General features: G+C 37.5%; 1 protein-coding gene across 4 annotated transcripts in view; it reads left to right on the top strand.

Annotated features, from left to right (window-relative positions):
* Positions 1-135: 135 nt before the first annotated feature.
* LOC139934379 (uncharacterized) overlaps positions 136-13,118 on the top strand; it is a 64,959-nt gene continuing 51,976 nt past the window's right edge. For all 4 annotated transcript variants that reach the window (XM_071928587.1, XM_071928585.1, XM_071928584.1 and 1 more), the window contains exons 1-4: positions 136-1,380; positions 3,370-3,519; positions 5,240-5,323; positions 6,688-6,819. In XM_071928587.1, the coding sequence (XP_071784688.1) occupies positions 1,081-1,380; positions 3,370-3,519; positions 5,240-5,323; positions 6,688-6,819 (666 nt within the window). In that variant the 5' untranslated portion in view covers positions 136-1,080. The remainder of the gene's footprint in view (positions 1,381-3,369; positions 3,520-5,239; positions 5,324-6,687; positions 6,820-13,118) is intronic.

Genomic DNA, 13,118 nt, shown 5'->3' with positions numbered 1-13,118 from the left:
CTGACAGTGCTTTTCTGAAGTGTTTTCTATTTTCCTCTGCATTCTCTGCATTCCAAGCAACACATACTAAATTTTTATTGAGAAAAAAATTACCAAATTTTTTTTTTTAATAAGTGTTAAATTTACATTGGGGATAAACAGATATATAAAGATTGTTTTGAACTGTATACATACATGTACATAGTTGCGTGTGTATTCAGTGGTTTCCTTGAGTACATTGTCTAACTGTGAGATAAGTTTGTTCTTTTCAATATAATAAAATCACAGGCATAATTACTCAGGTGGGAGTTGAACCAATAACCCCTGCAATTTTGCTCTAATGAATGCAGGGGGTTATCAGCAGCATCAGAGTTTGATTCCCACAAAAAACCGCTGTTTTTTTCACAGGACTTGGTAAAGTACCGATTTCATGTATAGAGATCGACAGTGATTAACACACAGTGTAGGGTGAAACACAAACAAATTGACATGAACACATTCTTAAATGATTGAGGGGGGGGGGCTAGTTGTCTAAAAGAGAGGTAGGCCTATCTTGGGATAAATAGCCTAATTTACAGGGTTTGTAAAAGCGTGGAATTCCACAGAGAGACCTTGATTTACGGTTCTATTGACACTTAGAAAGTTAAGGTTGTTTACTTCAATGCCCATACACACTCCTATTCAATCCCAAAAAAAACTTTCTTCAATTTGTCCCGTAAAACCAAAAGTCAAGTTTTGTTGTAGTTTACTATAAAATATCACCACGGGAGGGCAGTAACATGTCTATTGTAGTACAGGGACCGTTATCTAACAACAAACAGCCGTTTATTTACATCCAGGGTTTCAATCTAAAATAACAGTAAACAGCCGTCACATACCTACAGCTAGACCAATCAACACGCCGAATGAAGCGTGTATTTGTTTGAGGTGTCGGCACGATCGCATGCAGACGACTGTTGGTACGATCAGTAAATGGCAGCCGTTTTAAAAATATTACCGGCAAAATTGATGTTTTCGACGTTAAATCAAGAGCTGTAAATCTTGATTATTGTTGAATAAACATTCCAAGGATGCATATCATTTGACATTTAACACCTGACAATGGCGGAATTTGGACGTGGGCGAAGCAGCAGTCCGCTTCGGACACGGGCAGAGAGACCGTTCTTGGACTCGAGTGTTGGTGTAAAATACAGCGTCTCTACGCCGTCTGTCCGCGCCGGAAGCCCCGTGGGACGGGGTCTTCATGGGTCCGCTGCAGGCGGTGGAACTTCCCGTGCTAGTAATGTCAGCGGTGCTGGCAGCGAATCTATGCAAGGTTTGATGAATGAGTTTCGTGAGCTTTACTTGAGTCGAATGGAGAAACTGGAAGCAGAGGACAGTGGGCATGAAGAAACGGCAAAGGTGAAACTTGGAAGTATTTAATGTTGAACTGTCACTTGCTTTGTTTGTGTGTCAGTTTGACTCGGCCAGTAACAAGTGTCAGCAAATCAGTGACAGTGGTTCTGTAAAACACTCATGTCATTTTCACATGCTTGATGTATGTTTACTCGATTGTTTTATTATCATAAAACCTTAGTGTTGTTCGGTAGAACCATGGTAGAACAACGTAGAGATTGAATAATACTTTACTATGTGAGCCAAGAAGGCAAAGAATATTGTGCAAGGTATCCTATGTGTTATGTCATGTATGGTATTTGTAGTTAGAATAAAGTTTACAACTGTGTGTCAAATTTTCATTCACAATCACAATAATAATCATTTGGTACGGTACACAATACAACTGATCTATGTTTGCTATTTCAATTTTTGGTACCGGTGTCATGACCTACATGTATTTCGGTCTGTTTTATACATTTGCTTTACTTTTAGCATGCAGTAGTACTAGTGAATGCTGGTCATCTCGCCACCTGACAAGCTCGCCACCAACAAAGTCGCCCCCTGCAAAGTCGCCCCCTACCCGGCTCGCCCCGGGTTGAAACAAAGTCGCCCCCTGGCAATGTCGCCCCCAAACAATGTCGCCCCCTAGCAAAGTCGCCCCCTGACAATGTCGCCCCCAGCCAATGTCGCCCCCTAGCAAAGTCGCCCCCAGATGTTGTTCGGAAAATAATTAAGGCTACAATAATTATGGTAAAAAAATATAGTTAAAGCATTTTCAGAAAAAATTCCGTATGAAGTAATGTGCTTGTGGAAGGTCTAACCCTAACCCTAACCCTAACCCTACCCTACCCCTAACCCTAAACCCTAACCCTAACCCTAACCCTTAACTATTTTCTGGGGGCGACTTTGCTAGGGGGCGACATTGGCTGGGGGCGACATTGTCAGGGGGCGACTTTGCTAGGGGGGGGCGACATTGTTTGGGGGCGGCATTGTCAGGAGGCGACTTTGTAACAACTCGGGGCGAGCCGGTTAGGGGGCGACTTTGCAGGGGGCGACTTTGTTGGTGGCGAGTTTGCTAGGTGGCGAGATGACCAGCCCCCGTACTAGTGTATCAGTAGTACTAGAGTAGTAGTACTAGTAGTACTAGTAGTAGGCCTAATCAATAAAATTATACTTTTGGGGGAAATTAATAATGTTTTGGAAGATTTACAGTTTTTATTATAATAATATCATTAACATAAAATTGTTGCCACTTTCAGTTTCTACTACTACTACTACCTATTTCAGAAGGGGCATTTGCCTTTTATTTTGAAAAAATTTGCTGTTTGGTCTTGGAAAGTTGCTCCATGTCCCGTTTAAAGGGAAGGTACACGTTTGGTAATTGTCAAAAACCAGTGTCCTCACTTGGTGTATCCCCCAACATATGCATAAAATAACAAACCTGTGAATATTTGAGCTCAATTCGTCATCGGAGTTGCGAGAAAATGATGAAAGAAAAAACACCCTTGTTGGACGAATTTGGGTGCTTTCAGATAGGAATAAAAGACTTCTACTAGCTAGAAGTCTTTTATTATTTTAGTGAGAAATTACCTCTTTCTCAAAAACTATGTTACTTCAGAGGGAGTTGTTTCCCACAATGTTTTGTACTACCAACAGCTCTCCAATGCTCGTTACCAAGTCAGTTTTTAAGTTACTATTTGTTTTGAGTAATAACCAAACGTGTACCTTCCCTTTAAGGGTTGTTCACTGCCACGTCCAACACTTAATACAAACACATCAAGGTTGTGGGTTCTAATCCTGCTCTTTCACTCTTATCCTGCTCTTGAAAACAATATTGTATAGATATAATAAAACAACAAGCATAGTTATTAAAACAGATTATCTATGGCTAGTTGCGGAATGCGATAGCTTAGCGATACATAACCCTCCTCCCGACGGCGAGGAGGGTTACGGGTACGTTATCGCAATCGTTATTCTAATTTGTTTTCCTTGTCTCATTACTTGCTTAAACAGAAGAAGCTGCGCATCTTACAATCGTATATCAGTGATCTGACTGAACAGAACGACGTTCTTCTCCGGACAGTAGAGGATTTGGAGATGGAGGCTAATGATCGAGTCTCGTTACTGGAAGGGAAGTTACAGCAAGCTCAGACAACAGTAAAGGTTGGTTGGTCTTTTCTTCGTTTTGTCTCTTTTGCATGCACAGCGAGACTGATGAATGTAAAAGTTACAGGAGCGACAGGCAATGGGAGAATTTTTTAGATGTTTCTTTTTCACAGTATTGCGCGTGCTCAGACCTACGAGTGCAATACTGAGCAATAAATGTTATTAATTAAGATTTTGATTAAATGCAAACTGCTGAAAAAACTTTCATTATTTGGGATTACTTTGTAATCTGAGACCTCCATAAACCTCCTGATTGAAATTTTCAGGGTGCAGTGATTTGTAAGTTGTTGATCCAAAACCACTCGACCGATTCAAATCGAAGGAAACCGAAGCCTGAATGCAAGGATACATTTTAAATGGATTCCAACACACTTGTTATAAATGGATGAACTATTATGTGACAGGCTTAACACCATTGTAAGCCCAGGATTTAATCTTGTATGGAAGAGCAGTTTATCAAGGTCTTTGTGTTTACTGTGTTTGCATTGCTCACATTATCATGCATGATGCACAGGTGGAATTAATGTATCAGGCTTGAGATCTAACTACTGTACATGCGTAAGCACACAGATTTTCATGTCTACTTTAGAAATCATAATGTGCAAAAAAAAAAGTACCGCATTGACGTCATTAGATTTGTATCATGAATTGAACAAATTCTAAATATTTACATTTGTGGACATGTATTTTGTGCCTTCAAAGCCAGGTTGCCCCAACTTATCTTGACATTTGAAAAAAAAAGTCACAGCCTCTTCTGGTGATCGCTCTGCTGCCGAATCCAAGGTTGTATCTAAAACTTTGGTGTGTAATATTCCCTGGCTACTGCACTTGTACTACTTACATAAAGGTTGAATGGCTTCTGACTTGCACCCAAAAAAAAAAAGATATTAACAAAAAAAAAGACACCGCCTAGGAACATGTACGTAGGGCTAGATCTATTATTATTAGCTCGTTTGGTAAAGTGCCAACACATTAAAGGCAGTGGACACTATTGGTAATTACTCAAAATAATTATTGGCATAAAACCTTTCTTGGTGACGAGTAATGGGGAAAGGTTGATGGTATAAAACATTGTGAGAAACGGCTCCCTCTGAAGTGCCATAGTTTTCGAGAAAGAAGTAATTTTCCATGAATTTGATTTCGAGACCTCTGATTTAGAACTTGAAATCAACCATCTATTACTTTCAAATGGATGAGGCACCTCATGAGTGAAATGTGTATTTTAAAAAAAAAAATTATGCAAGTCGCCAGACACACAAGGCCGGAAGGCCACAAGGCCAGGTGGGCTACAATTATTTTATTCCAGAGGCCGTTGCCACAGCTACTCCTAGGGCTGAAACAGGGCTACCCCTTTCACAGTCCATACGAATGTAGGCTTGGGTATCATCAGTCCGAAGCCTGGCCGGTAGAGCAGAAAGCACTACCTCCCCAGTTTTACATAGCAAGTGTCACGACTGGGATTCGAACCCAAACTATGCTGATCAAACACCAGAGCTTGAATCCGGTGCTCTTAACCGCTCGGCCATGACACGCCACAAAACATTTCAAACTACTGAAACATTTCAAGGGGTACCAATGATGCAATAATCAGGCAATTGTTTCCATTGCCCCCTGTGAACAGAATAGAAGCATTCAGAGTACCATCAAGGAAAGTCTGATAAATATGAGAGTAATTATATTTTTAATAATTTATTTTTTATTTTTTTGAATTCTCCAGGACACCACCATCAAATGCAGAGACGTCGAACACGAGCTGCGACTGGTAACAATACAGAAGCAGAACACAGAGCAAACCCTCCATGTTAGTATTTAATATACTGTAATTGAAGGCAAAAGAATATTTGTGTCTTAAAGGCACTGTACAGGTTTGGTAATTGTCAAAGACCAGGGCCCAATTTCATAGAGCTGCTTAAGCACAAAATTTTGCTCATGCAAAAAAATCCTTGCTTAGTCAAATGAGATTCCTGGCCAAGACTCCACTCAACTGTAAACTGTAAACAACAGAACTCTAAATACTAGTCATATAAGCAATGTACACGGCATAAAATTTGGGCAGTAATATGTGTAAAATAAGCGAGCTATTTTCGTGCTTATAAAAAGCAAAATTTTTGCTTAAGCAGCTCTATGAAATTGACCCGCTGTGTTCTCACTTGTATCCCATCATAAGCATAAAACAACAAGCCTGTGAAAATTTGGGCTCAATCGGTCATCGAAGTTGCGAGAAAACGATTCAAGAAAAAACACCCTTGTTGGACGGAATTTGTGACTTTCAGATAGGAATAAAAGACTTCTAGCTAAGATTCTTTTATTATTTTAGTGAGAAATTAGCTTTTTCTCAAAAACTGTGTTACTTTAGAGAGAGTCGTTTCACACAATGTCTTTTAAAACTATCAACAGCTCTCCAATGCTTGTTACCAAGTCAGTTTTTAAGTTAATATTTGTTTTGAGTAATTACCAAACGTGTACCTTCCATTTAAATCAAGGCAAAGTTAGAAAATTGTATTTGGATGCTTACCAAAGCAGTCTTCTTTCTTCCAATGGCCTGATACTGTAATCAACAAAACTCCTTGAAAGAATATCAAACGTTCTTGCATATTAAAAATTCTGGTTGGTAAAAATGTTAAACTAACACTTTGAAATGTTTTTGAAACTTAAGTTTCCAGAAACCCGACCATCAGTGCAAAAACTATAACATTTTTGGCAAAATAAAATTTGCTTTCTACCCAACGTTTATAAGCTTCCAGCCTGAGGGAAATCTATTTAGAGAATAACTTAAAACATGTTTTTACGAATTTTAAACAAAAACCAAAGACTTTTAAAAGAAAAATTAATGATTTCTGTGATCTGCGTATTCTTCCATCATGGTGAAAAAAAATTAACTATTCCTCTTGAGTCCTCTTCCAGCATGGTGAAACCATGTCAACTCCTCCTCATTTATAAAAAGTCTCATACTTGATGAAACTGCATTAAAACTGAAAAAAAAATTACTGGGTGAAATAAAGCGTTTTCCCTACCTTCCATCTCCAATTTTTCAGAGCATGTTACTGGAAAACAAACATTTATTTTATTAGGACTTCTATCTCACAATGCAAATCTTCAACTATCACTTTAACCACATCTTCCATTGTTTAATGGTTTATTTTGTGTGTTGCTTTGTCATCACAGGACATACAGCATCGTTTTGACCGACAGACAGAGGAAAATGAAGCATTGCGAGATGAAAACAACGACATGAACCACGACCTGAATATCCTGATTGGACTGATGAGTGAAGCGAGGGCGACAGGCAAATGGGAAGTGAGTATGACAACCCCTCCCCCCCCCATTCTTCCTCCAGGGTACTGCTTTTGTTGTTCTAATATTATTCCCTGTTCTAAAGAGTTTCCTTGTAGGGTCCATTAATCGTTTCATTGTGTAAAAGACCCCCCATTAGCTCTCAGCTCTGTGTTGCATTCACTGTGTGGACATTCCATTTTAAAGATGCTATGTCAGATTTTTGGCCGATTTGACCCAAAAATTCTGATTTAAAATCCAATAGGTATTTTGATGGGGGTTGAGAAAGTTACAAGCTTTCATTTGAGCCATTGCTCGAAAAAGTCCGCCAATTATAAGTAGCAGTAAAATAAACTGCTCAAAATTACTTTTTGTCGGGATTCCGACAATATATCACGCGACCAATTCTTATGTATAAGAAACGTTTAAAATTGTTGTCATGGTTCCTGACAATTAAAAGTATAAAAGTTAAAAATAAGTTTGTTAGAGCAGGGCCGGGTGATACTCTTTGAAATACCATTCACTCAAAACAATCTATTTTTTAATGTTTGGGGCCAAAAATCTGACATAGCATCTTTAATACCCCTTAAAGGAAAATCCTATTCTTCAAAACTGTAAACACTATGTGGATGCGTGCTCAAGTCCCTGCCTCCATTATATATGAACTTCTATTGTTCTTATTGAGCTTCGTGTTGCATGAAAACACACAAAAACTCTCCAAAGATAAAACACATTTGTTGAGGCCCTCCAGTTTCGGAATGGCTAGTGCAAGTTAGAAACATCAACTTTAGGCCAACCTAGTCCTCACCTGCAACCATTTGAATGTGTCTTGTTTTTGGTATGTTTAAATACTAAACCACATTTACTGTACATTGTGTGAAATTTGTTGCTCTGAAAAGCAATAACTACGCCCCTGCATGTTATTTTAATACTAATGGGTTTTTTTTCCTGGTATGCCCTTTTTGTTTTTACTGATGTATTATGTACACTCTTCATAAGCAACTCTCAAATTGTATCAACATAATTGGTTTTTAACATTTCTCTAAAGACAAAGACATTGACGAGAGTGTACAAGGCCTAATGGAAATATTGTGGGAGGAAAGTCACATTTTGATCTAGTTCACCTACGTACATTTTAAGTATGTCACATGATAATTTGTGGATAACGTTTACTAACAGTCCTGGAATTTCATATTTTGGAAAAGGTCATTTTCATTTTGCAAAGGGAAATCTGACAGTTTAATGCTCCTGTCTGACAGTTTATGTGATGTGTTGAGAGTGAGACCTGGTGAGTCGTGACAGTTTTAGCAAGGATTTTGTAAAAGTTCAAATTTGCTGGTAATAAAAAAAAAGGTGTCCTAGTTCAGTTACAATACAATGTAACATGTAAATAACATATTATGTCAACGTTCAGAACAGACACGCCTCTGGATAACACTAAGGTCGCGTGATTTTGGCCACAAATATTTAGAGTGCTGGTTTTTCTCTCTAGTTGTGCGTGATTTGATATGTTGGTTTTGCTATTGACAACAACCCTGCTACAGACATATTTCATCAGTCTGATTCAGCCTTCAAAGTTCAAATTAATCAAGTATTTCAGCCCCCCCCCCCTCACCTATACAATTTTTTTAGTCGTCCTATAACATGTATACATAGTCTAGTTTGGTTCTGTGTTGTCTGTCCCATTTGAATTTGTCTTTTTTTGCCTGTGTGTGTTTTTATCAATGTTAATTTTGAAACTTGTAGGCCCCCCTATCAAATCTTGTATCCATCATTTAAAGGAACACGTTGCCTTGGATCGGACGAGTTGGTCTATAAAAAGCGTTTGAAGACGTTTGTTATGAAATGCATATGGTTAGAAAGATGTTTTAAAAGTAAAATATAAAGATCCACACAAGTATCACTCAAAATTGCACGGTTTTCCTTTTACGTCGCGAACTAACACGGTCGGCCTTTAATTGGCACTTGCACTATTGGATGTTACATAAAAAATGAAATCTAAACATAGGCCTATTTTTTTTTTTTTTAATCCATCTTTTCAAAAGGAATCCGGAATCTAACTTGATGCTCTTGAACACTTGTAACCGTCTGTTTCATACAAATGTAAAACAATATTAGTGAATGCCTACCAGCAAATCTTGTTAGTGTTATCCGACCCTGTTAGTGTTAGTGTTAACACAGGTCCTCATGCAACTAATAGGTATAAATAAGTTTGCGGTTGATTCAAAACTGAAGAATGGCCTGTTTGATTTGAAATACTTAGCGGCCATCTTGAAAAAAAATAGTAAATAGTAAGGCCCTCATCCTCCTCTTTTTTGAAAAATCCGGACGATCAACTGGTATTTTTTGTTATTTGGCCTAATTTCAAATATAAAATGTAATTATCAATAGAAAAGTAGATTTCTGATGCAGACATTGTGCAAATCACCGTCGAACTACCCTTTGTACATGTTTCTTTCCTACTGGCCTTCAGGATGTGTACAATGAACACTATACTGATCTCATTTACTGAAAAACTGTTATCCGATAGGGATACTGTTTTAGAACACAGTTGCACTGCACAGGAAATGTTATGAACCTGGAACCATTTTCATAGTGCTGTGTAAACACAAAAAGTAGCTATAAAAGCATAATCAAAATTAAAGGCAACAGTACCTTTTGTTTAAAAAAATAACAGCAATATTTTTTTTTTTTTTTTAATCTGATCTACAATGTAGATGTAGATTATAACCTGTAAACACTTCAGTTCAAAAGATAACGTTTTTATATTTCACCGAAAAGCTTGTCCACGCAGGAAGAATAATCCTGTAGAATTAAACAACCTGGAAAAATGTTTAATGCAGAACTCAGATTACTCTTTTGAATCTGTTTCTCTACAGCCACATTATCAACACAGCTGCAGTGCTTATCAAATAAGTTATTTTATAATACTAATTTTTGGAGTGTGCCTAATTACCCAACAATAAACCCTCCCTTTAAGCTTTTACTGGAATAAGGGCCCTTTACGAAACCATGGCTTGGGCTCCAAATTCGGCTCAGGCTTCATGAAGCTTGGCGCTCGCAGTTGTTTCAGCAATAGACCGATCCAGTAGGCTCCGCCCAAAACGCACACGTGAGCAAGAACACGTGGGGCTCTCCAATGCCTTTCTGCACAACTCTGCCACGCGCAAAGATACGTGCACGTATGTCGGACCTTATTTGTCAAAAATTCGTTGCGTTTTGATTGGTCAATACGCAATGGGGCGGAGCTTAATGTATCGGTCTATTGCGTGTGCTTTAACGAAGCCTGAGGCCAAAGCCGAAGCTGTGCATTCGTAAAGGTCCTAATGTGACTAGGTTGCCAAAAATGTGTACGTGTACATCATCTTTGCCTGGTATCCTCTATCCTGCTTATTTTTGCTCAGCAGAAATGTGTACACCAAATTTCAATTTGTTGCATATTGCTTGTTACTGGTATTCAGCTTTTGTTTGCTTATCCTGAAAATCATGTGGAAATTCTGTTGGTAATCCTGTTTTTATCAAGGAAGAAATTTCATGCTAAGCAAATTGTTGTGCTTAGCAGCGCTATGAAATTGGGCCCTGCTGTCCAGTGTAAGTTTTGAGTCCTGATTGAAGTACAAGGAAAACAAAATGTGCATTTTTGTTTTATAAAAAAAGTACTGGTACAAGGTGAGGTACTTATGTAGGACTACCATTGAAGGTAAAGCAAGATCAAGCAAACTAGATTAGTTGTTGTTTTGTGTTAAAAAACCGTGTTCCCTTGTGATCTTAGCACTGAGCCATTATTCCACAAACAGTTTCAATCTTGTATAATGAGGTGATTAATTTGTATTATTTTGACGTCTATAACGGGATGTCTAGTACAGCAAGATGCTGAGATGGCTGTGTATTTATTAGGCAAATAATTAGTATTGAAAATACCATCTCCTAGGGGATGGTGGGGGTGGGGCTGAATTGCTATATGTTTTTACAGGAACTTTAGTAAAAAGCTAAAATACAGTCAGTCTTTAAAGCCATTATACACTTTCGGAAGAGAAAAAAAAAAAAAGTTCAAAGATTTACAAATAACTGACTGGGTTTACAGAAGGTAATGGTAAAAGACTTCTCTTGAAATATTATTCCATGAAATGCTTTACTTTTTGAGAAAACATTAAAACAATCATCACTTCTCGACAACGAGAAGCGCAAAAGAACATTGTCAGTGTAAATCTTCAAAACAGTACACAAAAGTACATAAGTAAGCATTTATAAAAAATACCGATCTCTATTATTAAGCATGTCATTTATCAATCCAGTTAGATATGGAAGAGGGCTGTTATGAAATTTTCTAGTGGTACCTTTAGTTGTGATGTAAAAAACCTGGTTTGGTTCGTAAAATGACCCAGAACTACTAAAAGAGACATACTGATAGGTCGACTTAAAGCCATTGGACACTTTCGGAACAGAAAAAAAAAATAAAAAATCACAGATTTACAAATAACTTACAGGGTTTACAGAAGGTAGTGGTGAAGTACTTCTCTTGAAATATTATTCCATGAAATGCTTTACTTTTTGAGAAAACATTAAAACAATATCAATTCTTGATATATCGAGAATAACGGATTTATTTTAAACACATGTCATGACACGGCGAAACGTGCAGAAACAAGGGTGGGTTTTCCCATTATTTTCTCCCAACTCCGATGACCGATTGAGCCTAAATTTTCACAGGTTTGTTATTTTATGTAGAAGTTGTAATACACGAAGTGTGGGCCTTGGACATTACTGTTTACCGAAAGTGTCCAATGGCTTTAAGCCCAGCACAGATCTGGAAAGCATTGCACTAAGATACAAGTTTCAAAACAAGTCACAGACAAGCCTCTCTGGTACATCCGGCAGTTGGCAACAGCAACCAAAACAAGGACAGCAATAATAAACACTAAAATGTTCATGTTGTTTGTTGATTGAAAGTAACCAAGGATGGATCTGAAACATGTGAGACATTCGTAGAAGGATTGGAACGCTTGTGTATTGAAAACAAAAGGAAGGAAGTGACTTCACTCTTCCAAGAATAGAATTTGGTTTGTTTTTGTCCCTTTACAAACAGGCTTTTTAAAGAGGAACTCCATAAATGGTCAAGTTATTTATCTTTTTATGAACTCAGTTTCTGATAGAATTTCTTTTTCTATTATAACCTCTTTTTGATGTACAATGTATATTGTTTGATACTCTATCAAAGTGGAATTTGAAACACATGATGTCACTGTATTCCACAATGAATGGGTCTGTTCATTACATTCAACTCTTGCATAAATTAAGCCTTCAATTCACAAGGTTTTTAAAAATAAGTTTGTGGTAAATCACATATTTAGCATGAATACTGTCTGCAACTTTTTGTCCATTTTACAAATCCGGTAAAATACCTTTACCGTTATCTGTGTAATGTTATTTTGTTGGCTCAGAACTAGGTCAATTGTGGAGTTTGTATGGATTTCATAAAATTGTTAAATTTATGCATATTTTGGAGCTCCTGGTAAATGGAGTTTATTGATCAAGAGTTGTCTCCAATGTAATTGTTTGTTTTAAAAGGTAACATTCATTTCCAAGAAAAACATTCATTTCTGGATGTAAATTTATTGTTTTCAATATAGAGAAAATTTTCAGTTAGCGCCCTCTAATTTTTTTGTTCATTCTGATTATGAAATTGCTTTTACGACCTTAAATATTGCACTGAGCCAGCGATTTGTGTATAACTTTTTTTGTACATATTGTACGCACACAGTGTACTGTCATGACTGTGACAGATGTACACATGTAGACCATTTGGCCACCATAATGTAAACACAAGTCATACGTATACCCTGGGATTGTCAAGAGAAGACACATGTACTGGGGACCAGGGAAGACAATGAAGAAAGAGCCTGTTAATGCATAGAGAAGTGCCCACTTGAGTTGTCTTGCTCGGCGTTTGATTGAGTTGCTACCGGTCTATTAGCTCGCTACAGTTTGACAATCAGCGTTTTCAGGCACCGTTTTACGTATGCTGTGTGTATCACAAATAATTTTGCTGATCCACAGACTTGGGTGTGTTACTGCACAGTGGTTTATTTCCCCATAGATTTTGAATGGTAATGGTTTCTAAAAGGAACATAACAGAATTGGTAAGAAAAAACTCTTCTATGATGACAGATTCACATAAAACTTTTTCTGGTCTAATGTAGAAAATATCCTTTGAAATATTTCTTTTGAAATGTCATACACGTGCTTGAAATAAATTAAATTATTTCCCGTTTGGAATTTATCACTCAGTGAGCATTTTATTCATTTTTTTTTTTTACGATTTC

Source organism: Asterias amurensis, chromosome 3 (assembly GCF_032118995.1).
Source record: "Asterias amurensis chromosome 3, ASM3211899v1".
NCBI classification, from domain to species: Eukaryota; Metazoa; Echinodermata; class Asteroidea; order Forcipulatida; family Asteriidae; genus Asterias; species Asterias amurensis.
This window is presented reverse-complemented; position numbering and strand designations above follow the sequence as displayed.